The 25,270-nt window shown below is 35.3% G+C and overlaps 1 protein-coding gene across 3 annotated transcripts; it reads left to right on the top strand.

Annotated features, from left to right (window-relative positions):
• Positions 1–23,499, top strand: LOC133179123 (beta-1,3-galactosyl-O-glycosyl-glycoprotein beta-1,6-N-acetylglucosaminyltransferase-like). 3 transcript variants are annotated; one of them, XM_061313869.1, is made up of 3 exons: positions 1–23; positions 21,145–22,235; positions 23,216–23,499. In XM_061313869.1, exons 2-3 carry the CDS (start codon positions 21,170–21,172, stop codon positions 23,491–23,493), a joined length of 1,344 nt encoding a protein of 447 aa, XP_061169853.1. In that variant the 5' UTR covers positions 1–23; positions 21,145–21,169; the 3' UTR covers positions 23,494–23,499. The 3 variants fall into 3 exon arrangements, with proteins under 3 accessions (XP_061169853.1, XP_061169852.1, XP_061169851.1); XM_061313868.1 differs by lacking the exon at positions 1–23 and adding an exon at positions 12,259–12,474; XM_061313867.1 differs by lacking the exon at positions 1–23 and adding an exon at positions 13,307–13,392.
• The last annotated feature ends 1,771 nt before the right edge of the window (positions 23,500–25,270 follow it).

Raw genomic sequence — 25,270 nt, 5'->3', positions numbered from 1 at the left:
TAAATGAAGCGGAGATTGTGAAGGTAGGGACTTTGCTTTTTTTATCACTTCACTCTTCTTTAAGTAAGGAATTTCAACCTTTTATTATTTTTTTTTCGTGACCCCACATCTTTTCTTTGAAGAAAAAATACCGGTGAATGTCCCCATATTCGCACTTCATTTGGGGGGTGGGTGGGTATTAACCTAATTTAAGCAAGTCAAGACAATTGTAGGGCTCTATTTTGCTGTTCTATGATTGATCGAAATGTGACATCTTCAATCCTTTCGAAAGATGAACTATTTACTTGAACGTTGAAATAAGAGAACAGTTTAAATTTTTAACAATATATAAGGAAATAACACGACAACAAATCAACAGGAAGTATATATGGGCTATGTGTAATGTTTGTATCGTTGTAACCTCGGTGTATTTATGTACAGAACTGACATATGTACTAAAAACATTTTTGTCGCGTTTTCTGCAGAATTCTTTGCTTTTCTTCAGCATTTTTAGAAATAGCACCAGAAAACCTTTCTTTTTATTTTTATCTACATCAAAAAAACAAATCATCAGATTATTCATCACCAATGTCTAAAGACTAAGTGCCTGACTTAAATCCAATAGCAAAAAAATGGCTGTCTTTATACATAGATGATGAAGTTTAAGATATGCAGTAACGAACCTAATTATGTTTGAAAACTACTCGCTGTTAACCGTCATTTGACCTGTTGCAGACAGGTACATACACCCCTGTCAGGGTATAATTATTACATCTGGGCCTGTACAAAATTGCACCGGTCATTATTTAATCATCATTAAATTGATTAAAGTGAAAAAAAAAAAACAGAGTGATGAAATAGAAACACAAAAGAGTTTGATTTTTCATGTAAAACATGCACCACGTCGTACAGTGATAAACTATCACTTTGCTTGGCACCAAATTTCATGGTCTCGGGAAAACTTTCCCCAAGAAATACATATACAAGTCTTTACACTTCACGTTGATATCAAAAATTGCTATTTCTGCAAAATTCACACCAAGAAATAAGGCATCATCTATTTCTAATGTTTACAAAGTCGCCCGCGTGGCGCAGTGGTTAGAGCGTCTGCACTAGAGTCGCGAAGTAAGGAGTTGATCCTTACGTCGCGGGTTCGTATCCCACTGTGGGACGTGGAGACCGGTCCTTCGGATGAGACCGTATAAACCGAGGTCCCGTGTCGCAGTAGGTGCTGGCACGAAAAAGATCCCTCGCTGCTCAATGGCCGTAAGTGCCGAGTATAGGACAAAATTTGCAGCTCTCCACCGTCAAGTGGTGGCGTCTCCATATGAGTGAAAAGTTCTCGAGAGGGACGTTAAACAACATACAAACAAACAAACATAATGTTTACAAATTTTCTATTCATTATCTTTAAGATTTAAGTTTGGGGCGTGACAGGAGGTGTCAAACATTGCTTAATTCTCCACTGATGTAATTCTGTAAACAATGGTTATTTTTATAATGACGATTTAAGACACGTTTAAATAACATTCACATGTATGGGCGGCGGAAAGGGTAAAAAAGACATTAACGCAAAACTAACAACTAATTTTAAAAACATACTGAAATACAAAACAGACCACCTTCAAACAAAATCAACAGACTCGTTTGCAGAATCAACAGACTCCGATGCAAAACCAACAATCAGCGATGCAAAACCAACATTTATTTACTGAATTGACGCTAGATGGCGTGCAAAGAGGCGCGCGAGATGTAAATTGCTATGAACGTCATGATTATGAGGGTACTTTCTTATGATATGGCGACCAACAGAATAGACGAAGAAGTTGATGTTGTAAAAAAGAATTTTATCGCTCGCTTGACCCATATCTTAGCCAGACTACACCCACTTATACACTCTAGTGACCCTAATGTTCAATTAGAGTATGTTATGCATCAAATGCACAGTTTATGCACAGGTACTTGTGGACAGGACCCCCCCCCCCCCGATATTCAACCCCGAGGTTGTTGGACATTTTTTTTCAGAAATTATATTTATTACACTTATTCATCATGTGTACCATAGGAAAAAATCGTGAAATCCCCAAAATAATCGTTCCACACAAAAATACCCCACTATACATTATAAGAGAGAAAGGTATGCCACTCCGGTTTGTTTACGTTGTACCCCCACTGGTCTTTCTGGGTTTGAAAACACGTATTTATTTTATTTTAACCTAAAATGTTGGTTCACACTGTCTCTTCATATATTTCTGTCTTAGTTCATGCTATCGGATTGACTCTGCATCTCGTAAGAATCCCACATTTTCTCCATTAGCAGCATTGCATTCAGTGCGTTGAAAATCCTTATCATTTATCATTTACTGGTAATAACGGTAAATGTTGAATACAACACTAACTAACTAGTCTCGTGTTAAGGTATGGTCTTGGCCGTGGTTGCATGTTGCGGCTGAATAACTGCCTATGTTCAAGGAGGCTCGAGCTCGTCTGCTGGTTCCCTGTCGGTGTAGACCTTACCCTACCACTGCTACTGGTTTCTTGTAATAAATTTACAGCCGTTTGTAGAAATCTTGCTGCCTCTGATATGTTTGAATTTTGAGAGTCCGACATGATGCTGTTATCCGGGGTTTGCCAAATGGATGCTGATAGACAATTTCGCGGGATTTTACGTTCCTATGAAAGTACACATTTAATGATGACGTAGAAAAACTTGTGCGCCCTCTAGCGTTAATTCAGGTAATGTCTGTTATTTTGCACGCCATCTAGCGTCAATTCAGTGAATAAATGTTGGTTTTGCATCGGTGATCGTTGGTTTTGCATCGGAGTCTGTTGATTTGACAAACGAGTCTGTTGATTTTATTTTAAGGTGGTCTGTTTTGTATTTCAGTATGTTTTTAAAATTAGTTGTTAGTTTTGCATAAACGTCTTTTTTACCCTTTCCGCCGCCCATACACATGACTCTACAGGCACAAGAAAATACACAAAAAGTAATGTTTACTCGTTTTACATCATTCAATATAACATACCTGAAGTAACATTAAATGTTTAAAAAAGAACAGAGCTCTTAGGTAGCCAACCTGAGTAGCACGAGATTCTCAAATGTATGACCTACTAGGCCTATTCTTCTTTATAACACGTCCTTGAGTAAATTGAGAGGGATGGGGTAAATATAGAATATAATGAACTTTCCATATTACCTTGTCCCTTACTAATACAGGGATCTAAATTTTCTTCCCACAGGACATGGATTTCCAAATTTATGTAGAGTGCTACTGCTCATTTCCACATCGTGTATACATGGGCATTAAAGAATTTAATAAATCATTTGCAAATGCTAATATGACCTTTAATAATTTATTTCATTTAATAACTTTTGATTTTTTATTATTAACATTTTCTTGATACTCCAAATCGATCTTCTTTTATTCATGGCTAACGCATTTCTTAGTTAGGTACTTAACTGCATATATAGTGACACTTCCTGGATAATTATAGATAAAAGAAAAAGGACGAAGTGTCAATACCCTCAACACGTCATAACCTTGTATCAAAACGTTTATCGAGCTATCCCCGTTTCATGTCCACTTTATCCACGTTTTGTGCAGACTGAAAAATGACTCAACATTTTGTTGTTTGAAGATTTTTTTTTTCAATCCTCATTCTCATCTCGGAGCCCAGATTGCCATTTGACCTCATCTCCCGTTTTCTTTATTGTTAAACTTCTTGTCCATTTTTAAAAACTTATACACATCGTTACTCTTCGTTAGACCAACATTTTTCTAATGAAATGATTTACGGGAGCGCTGACTGCAATTTTGGCTGAAACCAAATAAAAATAAAAGTCCCTGTTGATTTTATTTTTTAAATTTCCCGCCGATCGTCAATGCAAGAACACTAAGAAAATAAAAATAATGTGCATATAAGTCAGCAATTCTGATTGGCAGCTTTATTAAAAGCTATTACATGTACTATCCAAAAGTTGAGAATACTTTGTCCTTATACACGTTATTTTTTCCAAGTCAACCATAGCTAACAGGAAAACCAATTAGAGTATGTCCGATGACGTAGTTAAGGTAGAGTCAAAAAGAAGCAATAAATAGAATGATGTATTTTAATATACCGGTTGTGTACTTGTGTGCCAAGTTATATTGAAATCAAACGAAAACTGTAAGAGGAGTAGCATTTTGGAAGTATTTCACAGAAATTTCTATTTTTAGTGACCATGGCAACACCATTCACTGAAATCAAAAACCGATATACATTATTGTGTATCATAGTGTGGTCTAATTGTGTGCCAAATAAGATTGAAATTAGACCAAATCTGTAGCAGGAGTAATGTTTCAAAGAAATTTTACAGAAATTTCTATTTTTAGAAACCTTGGCAAAACCATTCATCAAAACCAAAAACCAATTCACTAAATTATGTACCTTCTTATGTACCTTATGTTTTCAAGGAATTTCACATATATTTTTAGTAACCATGGAAACTAAGTTCATCGAAATCAAATACCGATGCACTAAATTATGCATCGTAGTGTAATCTACTTGCGTGCCAAATTATATTGAAATAAAAAAAACTGTAGCAGGAGTAGCTTTTTAAAGTAATTTCACAGAAAGTTTTATTTTAAGTAACCATGGCAACACTGTTCTTCGAAATTAAAAACCGATGCACTAAATTATATAACTTAGTGTAGTCTACTTGTATTCCAAATTATATTGAAATCGGAACAAACCTGTAGCAGGTGTAGCGCTTTAAAGTGATTTCACAGATATTTCTATTTTTAGTAGCCATGGCAACACCGGTTATCATAATCAAAAACCGATACATTAAATTATGTATCTTAGTGTAGTCTACTAGTGTAGTCTAATAATAGACTACTATTGTGCCAAGTTATACTGAAATCAGACCATAACTGTAGGGGGAGTAGTGTTTAAAGGAATTTCCATCAATTTCTATTTTTAGTAACCATGGCAACAACGTTCAACGATATCAAAATCCGATGCACTAAATTATGTATCTTAGTGTAGTCTACTTGTATGCCATATTATATTGATATCGGACAAAATTTGTGGGAGGAGTAGCGTTTTGAAAAATTGTTTACAGACATACATGTAGCTCCGACTGCATAGTGGGTCTTTGCTCCATGTTTTTGTTAACCGAAGAATGTATATTTTTATGCATACTTTGAGTACAATCTTTCTTCAAAAGGAGGAAAACCCTCTCATATGGCAAAATTTGTGTTTAAGTACGAAAAATGGATCATTTTGCCCTCTTTGTTTGTGTATGCTTTTTCACAGACGAATAACTCCAATATTTGTGAGATAGTCGCGATTTGTGGAGATTTTACACAAAGTATACGTTAATGTTTAATGAAATACCAACGAAAATTGTTTTATACTTGAGATCATATTTTTCACTTTCTGATTTGTCGCACAATGGGCATTTCGATGATGCAAAAACCAACGATGCAAAAAGTCAAATAGTGAAGATAATGTCGGAAGCAAAAGGATGAAAATCTTCGTATTACTTTCGGAAAAAAAGAAAACGTGATTATTTTTCTCGCCTGATACAAGAAGATGTATTAGGAAATTGCAAAAGACATACGGGTAACTCGCGTCTTATATGTATTGGCCACATCAGTGATTAGAACTTTATTTGGACTTTCATAGTTCACAGTGGCGGATCCAGGATTCTTGAAGGGGGAGACCAGTTGAAGTTTGGGGTGGGGGAGGGACCACACCAAAAAATTGATTTGCTAAATTTTATGTACGTGTTTATACACAAAAGGATGGGGGGTCTTAATCTGCCAGCGGTTCGTAACTCTAAGTTAAGTTGCAAAAATACACACTGTAAATAACAAAGGGTATGGCAAAGCGACCATTCCCTAGAAAAGTTATTTCATAAATTTTCAAAACAAAAAACGAGATCCATGGGCCACAAGGCTCACCTGAGTCACCTTGGCCCTGCTGTTCTTCTGAAAAGTGTCACCACCCTACCCATGAGGGATCTTGCATATATTAACATGACTAATTAGTTCATTACAATGTTTTTAAAAGAATGTTCTTTTATCCTCTGTTGTAACCCCACCTGACACCCAGGGCCATAATTTGAACAAACTTGAATCTTCACTACCTGCCTAATCGGATTAACTTATTATGGCTTTGCTATTCTTGAGATGAAGATTTTTAAAGGTTTCTTCCTAAACATTCCTATGAAAAACTTAAGATCTCTCATTGATGCCCCACCCTACCCCGGGGGTCATCATTTGAACAGTCTTAAATCTACACTATGTAATGAAAGTTTCATTATGAGTTTCATTATGAAAGTCACATTAAGTTTCTGGCCCAATGGTTCTTGAGAAGATTTTTAAATGACCCCATCAAATTTTTACTATTTCTAAATTATCTCTCCTTGAAAAAAAAAGCGTGGCCCATCATTTGGACACACTTAAATGCCCTTTATCCCAGAATGCTTTGTGGCAAGTTTGGTTGAAATTGGTCCTGTGGTTCTTCTGAAGTTGAAATTGTGAAAAGTGTACAGACAACGGACGACAGACAAATGGACGTCGGACACTCCTCGATCAGAAAAGCGAGCCTTCTGTTCAGGTGAGCTAAACGTAAAAAAAGTTTGTCAAATATTGTATTGATGTGGTGTTGACAAAACCAATGACTATCACCTTTTTTCCTTTTACCTTATATTTAACGTTTTTCTTCTGACATCTGCATCACAGAGTGCCGATTATTCACACAGCAATCCATTTCAGTTTCTTACTGACCGAATTTACACAGTAATCTATTTTAGTCATTTCTGCAGTATTACATAATTAAGGTGTACCTGTTGTGTTTACCATTTATACAGCCCATCGCTTGTTGAAAGTGTGTCTAGGTGTATTTTGTCAAAACTTTTTCTTTTAAATCAACCGATCAATAAATTAATTCAAACACATAAAGCCCTGGGCCTTAATGGTCACATTAGTGTCGTGCAAATTGGCTGAGCCGCATTATGCTACAATATGCTTTCTGGCTAAGCGTTTATCTGATGAACATTTAGGGTATTGGTATTCCATCCCTAATAGCCTCAGATTCAATGAATTTAAATACATAACAGATGTGTACGGGTGGAATACTCAGTATATTTAGACATAATCTCAATTTATTACTATTAGCATGTAAGAATGGAAGTGTCCTAATTTATGACTTGACCTTTGTTGAAGAGTTATCTCCCTCTTTTTTTAAGTAATAAAAATCAATTTTAAAAAAAATATACGGTAAAAAAAATTGTTTTCACAATTGTCATTCTATTTCTAATGTGTCTACCTGATCATTAAAACTATGAAAGTACTTTTTGTATTATACAATAAAAATTCTTGCATAATTCTCTTATTCTTTTAACCTTTCAAGTACATTATTTACAGTGATTAATTATCACAAGTAAATGGCAAAGGGGAATAACTCCTCTCAGTAGAATACAAATTAATAGAGCCCTGGCCTGGACTAGAACACTTGACCAAATGGTCTTGATGTTCAAAAATCTGGTAAAAATACCTTTCCTTATTAAAACTTTTACTCTTTTTGCCTCTGATATGCTCAGGTGCAGAGAAGATTTTTAAAGCATTAACGCATTTTCACTATATAATAAATAGAGTCCCGCCCTAACATCAGAACCTCTGATCCAGGGGTCATGAAATTCACAAATTTGGAAAAGGCATCCTTGCTTATCATAACCATGTAATTGTTTAAATAACACCCAGGAGAAGAGAAGAAGCTTTTCAAAGAAATAATGCACTTTCACTATATGATCTATATAGCCCCGCCGTAGCACCAGAACCCCTGACCCAGGGGCCATGAATTTCACAATTTTGGTAGAGTCACTCTTGCTCATCATAACTATGTATTCGATTTGTTTCAATAATACCAAGGAGTAGAGAAGAAGATTTTCAAAGAAATAATGCACTTTCACTTTATGATCTATATAGCCCCGCCCTAGCACCAGAACCCCTGACCCAGGGGCCATGAATTTCACAATTTTGGTAGAGTCACTCTTGCTTATCATAACTATGTATTCAATTTGTTTCAATAATACCCAGGAGTAGAGAAGAAGATTTTCAAAGAAATAATGCACTTTCACTATATGATCTATATAGCCCCGCCCTAACACCAGAACCCCTGACCCTGGGGCTATGAATTTCACAATTTTGGTAGAGTCACTCTTGCTTATCATAACTATGTATTCAATTTGTTTCAATAATACCCAGGAGTAGAGAAGAAGATTTTCAAAGAAATAATGCACTTTCACTATATGATCTATATAGCCCCGCCCTAACACCAGAACCCCTGACCCTGGGGCCATGAATTTCACAATTTTGGTAGAGTCACTCTTGCTCATCATAACTATGTATTCAATTTGTTTCAATAATACCCAGGAGTGGAGAAGAAGATTTTCAAAGAAATAATGCACTTTCACTATATGATCTATATAGCCCCGCCCTAGCACCAGAACCCCTGACCCTGGGGTCATGAATTTCACAATTTTGGTAGAGGGCTCAATGCTTATTACAATCATGCCAACAGTTTGACTGCTTGATGTCCAGGAGTAAAGAAGATTTTTAAAGATTGCATTAATTTTGATGGTTTTTGCCCCACCCCTCAGGCCCTAGGGGGGCAGGGGCCACGAATTTCACAATTTTTGTTCCCCTTCACCCATAGATGCTATATGCCAAAATTGGTTGAAATTGATTCACTGGTTCCAGAGAAGAAGCTGAAAATGTTCAAAAGTTTACGAACGACGGACGACGCACGACGACGGACGAAAAGAGATAGCAATAGGTCACCTGAGTGACTCAGGTGACCTAAAAATGGACAGTATGTAATACTATATTAAATTGCTTGAGTGAATCAGGTTAAAATATTTGACGCCGACTATTTTTAAAACAATATTTCAGAAACATATCCCCCCCCCCCCCTGCAGTATTAAAACAAGAGGCCCATGGGCCACATCGCTCACCTGAGCATTGTGGCTATGAAAAAGCAAAAAGAGGAATATGGGCCTTAATGGTCACTTAAGTATTATGTAACCAATTTTAATATTTTTTAAAGTTCAAGAGTAAAACATTCATGGTAAATTACCCAGTTATTCAGCATTTAGGCATCTGCAAAATCCATCATGTCCTCAGGGTTTTTTTTTTTTTGTGAATACAAGAGGACCATTATAATCTCATTTGTAACAAAGAGCCTCGTTCTGATATCGTATATCGTAATATTCGGAATAACGAACCCGATCGCAAAAAAGACTACGGAAAAAAAAACAGCACCCTTCCCCATGATTTAAACAATTTAAAATAAAAACTACCTAAAGATGCTTCCATATAAGTTTAATTTTTTTTGACCCATTGGCTTTTGATTTTTAAGAAACATTTAAAAGATTTTTCTACATATATCAATATAAACTTTGACTCACTATTGTAGCACCGCCCTACCCCAAGGGGATCATGATTTGAACAATTTAGAATCTACACTACCGCAGGATGCTTCCACATAAGTTTCAGCTTTTCTGGCCAAGTGGTTCTTGAGAAGAATTTTAAAAGATTTTTCTTATTAATTTCAATGTACAACTTGGACTCCCTCTTGTGGCCCCGCCCTACCCCCGGGGGTCATGATTTGAACAATTTAAAATCTACACTACCCCAGGATGCTTCCACATAAGTTTCAGCTTTTCTGGCCCAGTGGTTGTTGAGAAGAAGATTTTTAAAGATTTTTCCTATATATTTCTATGTAAAACATTGATTCCACATTGTGGCCCCGCCCTACCCCCGGGGGTCATGATTTGAACAATTTAGAATCTACACTACCCCAGGATGCTTCCATATAAGTTTCAGCTTTACTGGCCCTGTGGTTCTTGAGAAGATTTTTTAATGACCCCACCCTATTTTTGTCTTCTCTTGATTATCTCCCCTTGGGAGGGGACTTGGCCCTTCATTTTAACAATTTAAATTCCCCTTCACCCAAGGATGCTTTGTACCAAGTTTGGTCAAAATTGGCCCAGTGGTTCTTGAGAAGAAGTCAAAAATGTGAAAAGTTTACAGACGGACGGACGGACGACGGACAAAATGTGATCAGAAAAGCTCACTTGAGCCTTCGGCTCAGGTTAGCTAAAAAATCTTTTTTTTAATATTAAGAATGTGTGATAGTGAAAGGAATGGGTTATCTACTAGTCAGTGGCAAACATAATATTCAGTTTGTTCTCTATCATATCTCAATAAATTAGGTGTAGTTTATATTTTAGAAGGTACCAATGTATAAAGTTTGATGTCCGTCAAGCAAAGGGTTTCCAAGATACTGAGTTCTCAACATATGTCAAGTTTCACCCATGACCTTGACTAAAAAATAAATTAGAAAAACCAGTGTGTAAAGGCCACTTGCTACAAACAAACTTGTTTGAAGAATCAGGGAAACAGATACTTTGTTTAAATCTATACTTAAACGATATGAATAAAATCTAGCACATAGTTTTTTTTCATCAAATTTTCTCCGTAATGTCTATAGAATCGTTAAAAAATTGTAACGATTTATAAGGTGAATGGGAAAATTTACGAATTTTGAACATCATAAAATTTTTTTTCTCAACTTTTTAAGATTTTGTCTGGTTTCTGACTAGATGAAATATTCGAAGTATGTTTGTTTATATGTCTTTTATATTTAGATGTTAGGAATTTAAAAGATCATATTTTTCTTTCCTCGTCATAATTGTACATTTTAAATAGAAATTGTAAACTGAGTTTGGACTATATTTTTGGCGGAACGGTGGCGGTGGAAATATCACCTTTTCTGCTTCTCAAAATTACTGAATGTATAGAACAATGAATTCAGTTTTAAAAAATTTAACAACCAGAGACTTAAAGAAATTTTCAAATGCAAGTAAAATAAATAACAATAGACTAAAGTTTTAAAATGTATCAAATAAATATGATTTTCCAAACAAACTACATTTTTATTAGCTTTTAAAAGCTTCCAATCTAAGTATAGATGATTTGAGCTAAAAACAATTAAAAGTGTTTTTTCTCTCTTAGTAAACGGTCAAAACTTTTTTGTTTTTGTATCATTTTTTATCTTTATATGACTACTTTACCTTATGTGAAAATCAGAAAAATTCAAATATACGAAGTATATAAAAATAAGAAAAATTCAAATATACGAAGTATATAAAAATAACCAATACATGTATATCCTAAAAATTTAAGAAAAATAGAGGAAATTCGGATAAGACAAAAATTATTTGTGTCAATTTGTTAGTATCATATGATAGACCCTTTATAGTAATGTCTTTTTATGCAAAAAGAAAAATATTTAATATTTTGAAATAGAAGTAGGGATCGCATGATTGGCAACAGTATTTTTTCATTTTAATGTCAAGGAAAATGTCTTCTTGAATCTATGGATATTTCATTGATATTTAAATATAAGAAATATCCCTCCGACGGATTTTTCCGTTATTTCCCGATCATGACAAGGAGCACACGGCGGGTGTGACCGGTCGGCAGGGGATGCTCACTCCTCCATGGCACCTGATCCCACCTCTGTTGTTTAGAGGTCCGAGTTTGCTCTGCTCCTATTTTGTATTGTTTAATGAACTTTTGAGCTTGAATACTGTTCTTTTTCTCCATATATTTCCTTAAGAACTTGTTATTTGCATCATTTACAATCAACTTTACTCAAAAAATATACACCTTTCTATGCATCATATTTTCTTATTTATAGCAAGTGTCTTTAAGTTTGATGTCTGTTAAGTAAAGGGCCAGGACAACACTTGGTCTACCGACAACCAACCGACAGGTGCAAATAAATACCCCCCCTTTTTAAAATTTATATTTAAGGGGTACATAATAATCCAGGTTCATAATTCTGTGTTTTGATTTCTTTGAGAGTAGGCAGAGTTTTGTATATACTGCTAGCTCGCTGAGTAGGAATCAAACTAATTACTACATTACTACATTATCTGATAGTGGAGCGTTTCCCGGTGCTGAGAATGTTAAATAAAACGTGAATAAAGCCATAACAAAGGTACTTGTCAGTTTTCCCTGGCTTATAGGAAGAAATGTATTTTCTTCAAATGCATGTTTGCCATTACCTTTGTCGGAATGACAATTTATCACACAGATATGATGAAGTGATGTGAGTGTCCGTTCAGAATTATACAGTTTGAGACGATTTGGAATAAGGTGACTTTGCAGTAATATTTATAGGAATATGATATAAGAATACATCTTTTTCAAAGTTTTATTACACATCTCAAACAAACTTGGTTCAAATCGGACTTATTCAGATTGGTATGAAAAACACATCTGTAGATCGAATTATTTCAGCTGGTCTGCGTAGTCTTGCTTCTCCCACAAAATCAATACTGACAGTGGTGTTCAGAGTAGTACAAGAACTGTGTGTTGTATTGATCATATCTGACTATTAAAAGCGAATGGAAATTGGTGGACTTAGAATCCTGAGGTAAGGAATTCGACAATGTTAATGTTTGCATTCCTTAATCTTATGTCCCAAAAATTATTAAAAATTTCGAATTTATAAAGCCACGCATTCCAGATAATTTTTCTTAACGATCGAAATATCTTTTCTTGACTAAAAGTTAAATGGCATTTTGAATATGATTGTCTTTATGTTTAATCTTAGCTCAATGAGGTAGCGTGTTGACCCTTATAAGATTCAGTTAGGTACGGATTTTATTTCGTTATTGATAATAACGAAGTGGAAAATAAAAGTCACAGAGATTTTCTGGTATGAATTTACAATTCAGTCATAAAGAAAAAAAAATTTCACCAAGTCACACTGAGCAAAGTTGAATATAAAAATCATTAAACAATCAATAATTCCCCTCGACCACATTAATGTGATAAATGGTTTAAAACAAATACAGACATGTAGCCATTTAACCAACGGTAACATTTTCCAACGTGTATCTGCTCTATATGTTTGGGATGATGGCAAACCTTAAATAGAATACATATAGGAAATCGATTTTAATTTGTAGTAACCTTCTTTTGTTTGTCATTTTTGGTGTCGATTTTTTGCATTTCGCTGCTTTTCTGGACAATCTTCTCGAAAAAGTTGATTCAAGAAAATGTCAGCTAAAAATTGTTGGTAAATAATTCGGTGTTTGATTTTTGCTTTATTAAATTTTGGCTAGATTCACCGCGTCTGTCAAACAAAGCCTTGAATTCTTCACTTATCATCAATACAGCGCTAAGTCATGTACAGTCATTAAACATTACCCAGCGACTATTGATATGCGGTATCGTGTGTATACATAAGGTGCAGCGGTTTATCATGGGGTGATAAAAAGCTCAACAGTTAAAATGTCAGATTTATAAAGGTTCCACTAAGGGACTAATGTTCAAGGCTTGTAATGAGGTAGGTCAGTTGTATCTTTTAATGTCTCTCTTAAAACTGTTTCTCGCAAACTATATAAATTATTAGTTTGAAAAATAGGAGTAACACTGAACTATTTTTTTTTTATTGATCCAAACGACACCAGGTAAAAGATCCAAGAGAAAAGTTAGGCACCGTTTATTTATCACTATTAGAAATAATACCCGACTGACGGTTTAATTGAAAGTTTGCAAACAAGTTGTGAATTGTCAATGTACAGTGTAACTATGTGATAAAATATCTTTGCATATAATAACTGATAGAATAGAAGAAAAGCTTAATCCACTGTACGAATACTTTTAACAGGCGATTCAATTATACATGACGGAGACATATGTTTCCGATCTCTGACTTAGTAAATGAGAAAAGGCAAATAATTTTTAATCAATATGCTTTATTAGTCAAATAATCTGGTACTTTTCATATCAAATTTTTTATCACCTTGGCCAGGGTAGAAATTATAAGGAAAAAAAAATTGCAACAGATTAGGCAGACCTGGCCTTAACATGTCTTAATAAGTGAAACATTCTGTAAATAGAAAAGGGAGCGAAATCTTTTCTCTAGAGAAAGCATATAACACAAATAAACGCAGTACATGTAAAGTAATTCCTGTTCGTAGTAATCTCAATAAGTGCACATTTTTCTTGTTTTAAGTATGAGCACCCTTATAGATCTGTACTTGTTGATCCTGCTTTTAATATTGCTATTTTACATTATTTTGTTTTATATCTGTATCAAATAACGTTACAGTGTAACATATGCAATGACATTCTTTTCGTCCCCCGCTTTCGCCAAAACGAGGGGACATTACTAAATCGCATTTATATATGTCACTTTATAAATCTTTTACTTTGGTCATAACTTTTGATTGAGAGAAGATAGGGCACTCGTATTTGACATGTGTATTACCTGTTATAAGACCTATCTGAATCTACTATGCTTTTCACTTCGTGACCTTGAAGTTTAACCTACAGTACTTCTGAATTTTTTTTAAAAACATTTATTATTAACTTTTGAATGAGAGTAGATAGGGTTTCCCTATTTCATGGCCTTGACTTGCATATTTAAAATTTTAACATTGATGGTAACTTTTGCTCCAGCAGAGACGGGGCTTAATTTTTTTATGCCCCTGGATCGAAAGATCCCGGGGGTGTATTGTTTTTGTCCTGTCTTATCTGTCTGTGTGTTGTCAACTTTAACCTTGTCCATAACTTTTGATTGGTTGGAGCTATGACTTTCATATTTCACATGTGTATTCCTTGTGACAAGACCTTTCTTTGGGTACCATCATATTTGACCTTGACCTTGGAGTTTGACCCACTCTTGCAAAATTTTATGATACTTTAACCTTGGCCATAAATTCTGAACAGTTGGTGCTTGGGGTTTGAAACTTCACAAGTATATTCTTTGTGAAAAGGCATTCCTTTGGATACCAACAACTTTGACCTTTTGACCTTGACGTTTGACCTACTTTTGAAAAAACTTTAACCTTGGCCATAACTTTTGAACAGTTGGTGCTTGGGGTTTCAAACTTCACGTGTATTCCTTGTGACAAGACCTTTTTCTGGATATAAACCTCTTTGACCCTTTGACCTCGAACTAGGAGTTTGACCTACTTTTGAAAAACTTTAGCCTTGGCCATAACTTTTGAACGGTTGGAGCTAAGGCTTTCATACTTCACATATGTAATCCTTGCGACATCACCTTCCTTTGAATACCAACCACTTTGACCTTGACATAGGAGTTTGACCTACTTTTGAAAAACTTTAACCTTGCCCATAACTTTTGAATGGTTGGTGCTAGGGCTTTCATACTTCACATGTGTAATCGTTGTGGTAAGACCTTCCTTTGGATACCAACCACTTTTACCCTTTGACCTTGACATAGGACTTTGACCAACTTTCGAAAAACTTTAACCTTGGCCATAACTTCTGTATGGTTGGTGCTAGTGCTTTCATACTTCACATATGTAATCCTTGTGACAAGACCTTCCTTTGGATACCAACAACTTTGACCTTGACCTTGACGTTTTACTTACTTTTAAAAAACTTTCACCTTTGCCATAACTTTTGAACAGCTAGGGCTTTCAAATTTCACAGGTATTTTCCTCGAGACAAGACCTTTCTTCGGGTACCAACATTTTTTATCTTTTGGCCTGGGTTTTGACTTGCATTTGAGAAACTTTAACCTTCGCAATAAGCTGCCATACGGAGGCATCAGTGTTTCACAAACACATCTTGTTTCACACATGATACTTGTGACGAGAGGTTTGTAGAGCGCTCGCTCCATGATTGGAGGGTCGTGGTTTCGAGCCCCGGCTGCGACTGACCTAAGCCGATAAAATATAGGTAGCAACTTTTTTTTTTGAAGTGAAATCTGCAAGTCATCCAGATGAGACCTTAAAAGCCAAGGCCCCGCGTCACGGCATGCGTTGGCACGATAAATATCCCTCACAGCTCAATGGCCCTGAGTGCCTAGTAAAGGTCTAATTTTGAAGCCCTTCACCGGAAAATGGTGACGTCTCATTATGAGTGAAAAATTCTCGAACGGGGACGTAAAACAACATACAATCAATCAATTTAAGATTTTTATTGTGATATTTGGCCTCATGACCTTGATCTGGTTTACGAAACTTTATCTTGGCTGTAACTTTTTTTTTTCAACTCAAAAACCGAAATCTTTTTTGTAAAATGGACAAACAAGACAGGACACAGACCAGTTAAACCCAAGATACCAAGATACCGAAAGCGGGGGACAACAATTCTTTGATTTTGCTTGATAAACGTTGAAAATTAAATATATATCCACAAATTTTGCAAAGTGCAACTCGTGTCAAGCTGATAATTCGCAGCTAGTTTTTGCTGAATCTAATAAATCATAAAATAAGAGGAAAAACGTAATGTTTGTTTGTTGTTTAACTTCCCTCTTGAGAATTTTTCACTCATATTGAGACGCCATCACTTGCCGGTGGAGGGCTGCACATTTAGACATGTACTCGGTACTTACAGCCCTTGAGAAAAGAGTGTTTTTCTGCCGACACGGGACCTAGGTTTATATGGCCTCATCCGAGGGACCGGTCTCCACGTCGCACAGTGGATACGAAGATCAACTCTTTACGAGGGTTGTCCGGTAAAATCGTGGATAAGTTGTCTAGAGTGAAAAATAACCATCACTGTGTTCTAAACTTTTTACTACACTTTTGTAAATTTTTCATCAAAATTTGGAGTAGATAGATGCTCAAATAAACAAAATATGAGATTTTTTATTATGTGTGGTATCGCCTTACGGCACACGGATGATAACGTCAAAGTGTCTAAAGCAGTGTCAAGTTTCTTCTTTGCTTAAGAAAACCCCACTTAAAATCGGGAATTTCATTGATGCCAATAGACGAGTTTCCCTTTATTCCCCCATAAACAGTCGAAGAACCAATCTCGCACGCACATGGGACCTTCTGAAGATTTTTAGTAAGTTAGGGACAGTACTCTCACTATCATTCAATTAATTAGGCTTATATCGACTGTTTACAGTGTCAGCGTCTTTCGTAATTGCCAGTAGCTGTTTGTCCTTATGTTTAGTTCTACCCGGGGACTCGATCAAAAAGCTCCGCTTATTTCACTTGTATACTCAACATCAAGTGATATTTTTATATTTTTTTTTTCTTCTGTAGTCATTTAAAGTCTCTAAGGGCGTCATTACTACATCTAATCCTTCTGAACTGTTATCCGGTGCGCTGTAAACGTCGCCATTTTTCGTGTGTTGTGTTGACCACTTTCCCATTTCAAATGCTCGGGAAACTGCCATAAATTAAGCAAATTCCTTGAAATTTTCCAAATGACGACATAAAAAAATAATGGTTTAAAAATATGATAATTTTCACTCCAACCATATCTATGTAAAACATTAGATTTCTAAATAATACTCGCGTATTCTCTACTGAAACCTGCATTTTATGACCGTGCATAGGACCGTACCCTGTACACATTCAAGTATGATGAAGTTTATTTTTGTCTACATTTTATCAAAAAAATTAAGATGTACTTACGAGCGTTGTTAGAAAAGTTCGCGGATAAGTTCTATTGTGAGCGCGCTATTTGCATGAAATCAGTAAAATTCTGCAGATAAGAAAACATACGTATTTTCCAATAAATATGCAAAGATTTGGTGTTTTCAGATGAACCTTAGAAAATATACAGCTAAATTATTTAGATAAAACATGCTTCACGGAGCATGTTACTTTTTCGCATTTTTATATTTTAGAGACATTATTTTGAAATTAAAAAATTGCACTGTTGTAGCGTATAAAGATTTTTGATATTTTGCCTCTCGCTAAGATAATCATGAAACGTCATTTGGCGAAATTATTACTTAAATTGGAGGAGATATGACTGTTTTATCGCTAATTATAGCTGATCAGTGCGAAAAAACAAAGCCAAAAATGGTAACGTCAATGAACATCTTGGAGCACGGAGCTATAATAAAAAAAAATATGTGTGCAGACAGGAAAATGTCCGAAAGAGATTTAAATGTTTTAGATGCTGCTGAGGATGGCTTACACGTATCAAGTACTAAAGTGTTCAAGTAATAGCAGCGTTGTAAGAATGGAAGGATGGACATTTTTGATTATCAACTCCTGCGATATCCCAAAATCCTGCTCATCGCATGGACGTTGCGCTTATGAATTTTGCATTGTTTAACATACATGTATCTGATCGCTTAACTGCGTAGACATTGGTTTAAAGATTTCACTAATTTTCGATACGCCACAAAAGAAATAACATGTCTTGATATTTATTCAATTTTTAAGTCAGAAAAAGACATGAAAATCTATAGAAATAAAAGATATTTAGAACACAGCTAGGTCTGGAAACAGGTTGTCTCGTCACCTAACGTAATAAAAAGTCAAGTGATTGCTCCGTGAATCCTAAGACCACTGAGTAAAAATCATCGTATATTTTCCATATTTTAGTAAATGAACCTCATATTTTACGTACTTATGAACAAAAGATGAGAATTTAATTAGATATACGTTGTTCTTCATAGTTTACAATATATTTTCCGTAAATCAACGTGTCAGCGAAGTTTATAAACATTTGCTTAAAATTTCAGCTTAGTTCGCCCAATATTTTTCAACAAAAGCGCTCTGTCCACGATTTTACTGGACATCCCTCGTACAGTTTGACTCCGATCAAACAACTGCACCGCACGGGCGACGTAATGCGAGTGAAAATGTCAATTAAATTAATGACGAAAACATGACAAACAAAATGCAAGTAATTATTTGGCTTGGATATAAAGGTAAACAATCAAACATGCTCCAAGAGACATGGTAATTAGCCATTTATTGGATATCCCACAGCTACAACTTCAAAAAATTAAATACATTCACTAAAATACATCTTAAATATCATAATCATAAAAAAAAATTGAAAGGTTGGTCACAAAGAAGCCACAAGCAGACATACATGCTATTTTAAGTATGTTTGTTGCTGCGCCACCCAAGATTTGTGAAAATAAAACCGTGCAGTGTAATTGGCAATCGTTTCCTATTCTGAGACACTATACATCAGAGATGAACAATAGTAGGATTAGCAAATATTGACGTTTTTCATTCAAATTGTTAGGCTTCTATTTTCACACTGAATTGTTTACGGATTTTTCCGTTCACGCACACGGCATGTAATAACATGGAATGCTTCTCCTTCATGGCACCTGATCCCACTTCTGATGTTTCAGACGTCTGTGTTTGCTCTGATCCCATTTTGTACGTATGGTTTCCATGGACTTTTGAGCTTGATTACTGTTCATTATCTTCATATTTCAGAAATACAGTAATGTTATCACATTGACATCATTCAAAAAGTCGAAATGTTAACACCGTGAGCCAAAAGCTACTTTGGTAGGGAATAAAGGTAAAATTAATATAACAATACATATGGCAGGCTTAGGCATGATAATGCTTGTTCCAGTCACTCCTATCAATTGTCATGTTACACACTGAAACAGCAGACAAATTCTAAGCAGTCAGATATTGTGAGGATTGAAAACAATAAGAGTACAAAAATATAGTAACAGCAAACAAATTCTAGCCTTTTACACTTTATAAGTCTACAAATTTGACACAAAAGCAATTGTGCACTAAAATACAAACAGCAGACACATTCTGACCCGTTTGCGTAATTTTTGTCCAACAACAAATTTAATCTGTAGAAACAGCTCCACAGAGGTTGTTCTGTTTCTCGTAATTTTTATCTGATGACGTACGATGGCTTACAATCCCCTAAACTGTAGACACAATTATTTCACTTTGTTTATAAATGCACAGAGACGCATGAAGTGCATAGGTTCAGTTGTGTGGGATGCCCTAACCTGATAAAGTGCTTATCTTTCAGTTCCCTGAATAACATCAATTGTTCGTTGGCTTTTTTAACTAGAAATTCTAAGGTCTGAAATGTCGCATGGCTTTCTACGAAGTAACGAAATGTAAAAAATGTAGGTAATCAAAAGTGATGAGAACGATTATTTTTTAGAACCAGTTGTCTAGAGTGAAAATATTCAACAATATATTCTCAATTTTGAACTTTTCTATAGTACATTTTTCATCAATATACATCAAATTTAGTGTAAAAATATTTACAAAGACCTTACAATTGGTATGTAACACGTCTGCCAAAATACTACCTAATGATATTGTATTTACTAAAAAGATCATTATAACGACCATAGAATTTACGAAATGCTGACTTAAAATAATAATTTACGAAATGCTGACTTAAGATAATGAACTTTATGTTTTTTGTTATCGCATTACGGGTCACGGATGATAAGTCGAAGGTGTTTTAAGCAACGAAGTCTCACTCCATCTTTGTTAAAAAAAAAAAAATAGAAAAACTACTTGTTAATTTCGGGAATTTCATTTATGCACACACTCGAATTCCCCTTTATTCCTCCATTAAACAGGCGAGTAGCCAGTTTTGCGCATACATCGAAGATTTATGCAAGTCATGGACAGAACTCTCACTACATTTACGTTCCAATAAAAGGCAATTATTTTTATACGGTCTGCAATCATAGTGTCTTTCGCTTTTGGCAGTAGCTATTCATCCTGAAAATTAAGCTATCACTACATTTACGTTCAAATAAAACGCAATTATTTTTATACGGTCTGCAATCATAGTGTCTTTCGCTTTTGGCAGTAGCTATTCATCCTGAAAATTAAGCAAATGTCTAATTTTTTAAAATTAAAATATCCAAATATGGGACAAAACTTCACAATATAGCCAATTACCTGCGCTTTTGGACAAATAATATACAATTCAAGCAAAATTTGAAGCTTTAGAAAGTATATGCATGCGTCGAGCAGCGTCAAACTTACGACGATGATTGTCTGATAGAATTACCAATTTGCTCGACGTATTCTCCTACCGTGTAGGGTAAAATGATAAACGACTAACGGTGGCTTTAGTTCTTTTTGGAAGTCTGAATTTTGAGCTGAGCTTGTACTTGGTTTAATGACAATAGAAACATACTTTCAACCAACTCCAAACTTTTCAGTCGTCAATTAGTGTACATTACCCGAAGTCAATCTTTAAAAATATTAAAATAACCAAACGTAAGTATATTAAAGAGACCCCCTGATTCACATGTAACGGAATAATAAGGAAAATTTTGTGGACTTATTTTGAAATAAATTATGACTGGAAGGTAGCTTATATTTAATGAATTTTTTTCCCACAGGCGATAGTTGGAAGGTCGGCATAATATGAGAAAACGAGCCCGACAGGTGCAACAATGTCTCTGTGGATTTACAGTTGCTGTAACCATCGTTATTGTCACCAATTCGTATTTAATATTTGATATGGAAGAATCAACACGATCTAGTGCTTTTCGTGCTTACAACTCCACAGTCGTGCCAAAGAAGGAGTCGTTGATTTGTTCTACATGTCATTATCATCATGGTCCGAAACGATTAGTAACAGACGTCGATTGTCTGCGGATAATAGAAGGTGATGAAAAATATATACAAAGTGCCAAAAATATAATGGACGGCAAAAAATTTGCATTTAAAAGTGATGCAGAAATGGGAGATGTAGCTGAAAACTGTGAAACGTTTCTAAAAAAATATGATTACGGAAACTTTAAAGTGACCAAGGAGGAATTGTCTTTTCCTATAGCGTATAGTATATTAACCTACAAAGAGGCCATGCAAACTGAACAACTCCTTCGATCAATTTATAGACCTCATAATGTGTACTGTATTCATATAGACAAAAAAGCACATCCTTCGTTACATCGAGCAATAAAAAATATTGGAAATTGTCTTCAAAATGTGTTCATCGCCTCGAAATTAGAGGAAGTTATATATGCAGGATTTTCCCGCCTACAGGCGGATTTAAACTGCATGTCAGATTTGTTAAATTTTCGTAATGTTTCGTGGAAGTACTTAATTAATATTCCACACCAGCAATATCCATTAAAGACAAATGCAGAGTTGGTTAAAATTTTAAAACTATACAATGGTGCTAATGACATCGAAGGCATAACGACTCCAGGGAGAATGTACAGATCACGTTATCTTTCTTCTTTCAAATTAGAAAACAATAAAATTGTAAATACTGGGAGGAAAAAGGAGCCGCCGCCACACGGTATCAAAGTGGTGAAAGGAAGCGCGTACGGAGTGTTCAGCAGGGATTTTATCAACTTTGCACTACACGATAAAATGGCAAAAGATGTTTTAAAATGGTGCGAGGATGTTAAAAGTCCCGATGAATACTTTTGGGCCACATTGAATTTTAACAAGGTTGTAAATGCTCCTGGAGGTTACTACGGTAGGTAGAATGTCATGACCATACATGAACCTTTCAATATTTTTAGTTCATGTGTAATCTCGGTGGAGATTCGGCTAGGCTAGATATTTGGTCTGACGCCCACCGAATCTCCGGACAGTCCTTCATAATTCATGTCTGGGAATTCAGCCCCAACTTCGGCCGGCTATATCAAGAATTATTCACCTAGGCGACACTGTCGTTCACTTCAGTTAAGGACATACGCAATGTACCTTACCTACTGATAATTTTTCAAGATATTCTTAATTTAAGATTATAGTGCCATCAGAAGTTCGTAGACAAAAAATCAGCATGCATTTCCAGGGGTTTTGAAAAGATATCAATTGATGAAAATTCCTGTATAATTCAAAGAAAAATATACAAGAATTACTAAACATATATTCTAGATGTTTTGTTTATCAAAACTTGTTTTAGAAGAAGTGAACAATAGCATATATAGACATTAAAATGTAGCACACAGTTCCTTTAAGTATTGGAACTCTTCAACTCCAGGGGAAAAGACAATAAAGATCAAACTACGTTGCGTATGTCCTTAAGTCATTTAGTTGTTTAATTAACTCTCTGTCACTATTATTTTCAAATTGCTTACCGTCTAGGCATGTAAATCCCACCATAAAAACATTCACTAAAATCTCCGTTCAAAATGTGGCTCCCCTGACGTAATTGTTTATCTCCTCGTTCAGGAAAACCGTCCCGACTGTTAGAAAACCAAAACAGAATGAAGATTAACATTATATAAATTGAACGGAAACAAGTAAAATAATGAACATTGTTCAAGGTACATATTTTTCTAAAGCGATGAGGATATCTTATTCTGTTTTTGTCTTTCGCTTAACTGTTATATAGAATGAAAATAAACCTGTATATTGATGAAAATAAGTAAAATATTGGTTTAAATAAAAACGAATGGTTTCAAAAAAATTATGTTTATTATTGAAACAATACCACTACTCTCTTTACAGATGTGCCCGACAAGAAGCCATGGTTGGCGGTGTACGCAGCTTGGGGTGGAGTGAATCCCTGTCATGGGAAGTTTATTAGGGGAGTGTGTGTGTTTGGAATAGGAGATCTGACCGAGCTCGTTTCCAAAAGAGAGCTATTTGTGAACAAACTTTACTACAACTATCAACCCTATGCTCTTCAGTGTTTAGAAGAATGGCATGTAAACAAAACCTTTAGCAACTTGCCATTTGAAACTCATTATTATAAAACTTTACCCTTTATTATTAAAATGTCTTAACTCTGACAGTCTTTATTCAGTGTATATTGGAAAATTCTGCGAAGGAATCAAAGGACATTTGTATTTTAAGTGAGTGTGTGTGTGTTTGTGAATAATCTAAAAAATCAATACAATATTTATTAACCGTATTCTATAAATTTTATGCTAAATGCACCAGAAAAGTAACCAAGACTGCTACACACTGAAAAGCTCCAAACACGGAAAGGCTGCAGCCGCCTCATTGCTTGTATTCAGATATACCATAATGTCTTTTTAATTTAAACAAATTGCAAATTAAATTTAATTTGCATCAAAATGTTTGATAACTGAAATGAACCTTGATTAAATAAGACACCATCTCTCAATGTCCAAATTACTACCAAGGCACGATTGTCATATTATACATTTATTGCATGATCATGGGGGGAATATGAAGATTTATTCAGCCAAGGAAAAATCATATTCCCTGCGGGCTTCGCCCGAGGAGAATATGATTTTTCTTGGCTGAATGAATCTTCATGTTTCCCGAACATTCATGCAATAAATTGTTTATTTTGCCGAAGCAAGCAAAACCTTTAAAAATAAACACAAACTTTCAAATTTAGCCCGCTCTTAAATTCACTTTCAATTTTAACGCAAAGTTACTGAAACAATTTACAGTTCCTTGGACACATCACACCGATGAAACAATCAGCAATTTCACGGTCCATAGTCCGAAGGTTCTGTAGTCCGACGGTCCACTAGTCCGAAGGCCTATTGGTCCGAAGGTTCGCTAGTCAGAAAACCCAATATAGTTCGTAAATTAAACAGTTGAAAGTGTCCGACTCCGTGCAGTTTTTCTATATTGTACCTTAACAAGTGCCTGAAGTTTGGGGTTGAAATTCGGACAATAAAATACTAAGACTTACAAGAGGCCCATGGGTCACATCGCTCACCTGAGCACAATGCCTAGGAAAAAGCACAAATCAATTCAGTATTGAAAGGTTTACATGGGGGGGGGGTGAATTTTAAACTACATGAGGATGCTTCATATCAATATAACAAATGGCTTTGTTGTTCTTGATCTTGAGATTTTTAAAGATTTTTTCCTATTTATTCCTTTGTCAAAATTTGATTCCCCATTGTGGCCCCTCTCTACCCCAAGGGGTCCTCATTTGAACAAACTTGAATCTACACTACCCGAGGATGCTTCCATATCAATGACTAAACATGGCTTTGCTGTTCTTGAGAAAAAAGATCATGGCTTTGCTGTTCTTGAGAAGATGATTATTTAAAGTTTTTTCCTATATAAAACTTTGATCCTCCATTGTGGCCCCACCCTACCCCCGGGGGTCATGATTTGAATTAACTTTAATCTACACTATGTAACAAAGGTTTCCTATAAGTTTCAACTTTTTTGGGTTAGTGGTTCTTGAGAAGATCTTTAAAATATGCCATCATATTTTCACTATTTCTGAATTATCTCCCCTTGAATGAAGGCGTGGCCCTTCCCTTACTTTATTCATATTCCTGCATCTCAACCCCTTCTTTCTCCACTGTTGACCAATCAAGTTGGCCTTGTATTGAAACTTTCTTTGAATAGTCCGTTGACCAACCTTCGATCATCGTCCGACCATCGGCTTAAATGCGACCTTGGTATAAGTCTTACGTGTACGATTAAGCTCAGTGACTCTTTAATAAAAGAGATAGATGAACTCTCGCTGGGATGAATGACTATTATTTCCTCGAAAAATTGTCAACAACATAAAGGTTGATTTGTGTCAAAATTAAATAAAAACAAGTACTAAACTTGTTTGCA

The sequence above is a fragment of the Saccostrea echinata genome, unplaced genomic scaffold, assembly GCF_033153115.1.
Source record: "Saccostrea echinata isolate AGI-Se365-2 ecotype Australia unplaced genomic scaffold, CSIRO_AGI_Sech_v1 ptg000004l, whole genome shotgun sequence".
Lineage (NCBI taxonomy): Eukaryota > Metazoa > Mollusca > Bivalvia > Ostreida > Ostreidae > Saccostrea > Saccostrea echinata.
The sequence above is the reverse complement of the archived record's forward strand: the minus strand, read 5'-3'. Positions and strand labels throughout refer to the sequence as shown.

Bases quoted from the DNA above. Each gene is read 5' to 3' on its own strand.
- LOC133179123 (XM_061313869.1), top strand. From the start codon at position 21,170: ATGAGAAAACGAGCCCGACAGGTGCAACAATGTCTCTGTGGATTTACA. The intron at 22,236-23,215 runs GTAGGTAGAATG...CTCTCTTTACAG, and splicing joins TGCTCCTGGAGGTTACTACG to ATGTGCCCGACAAGAAGCCA.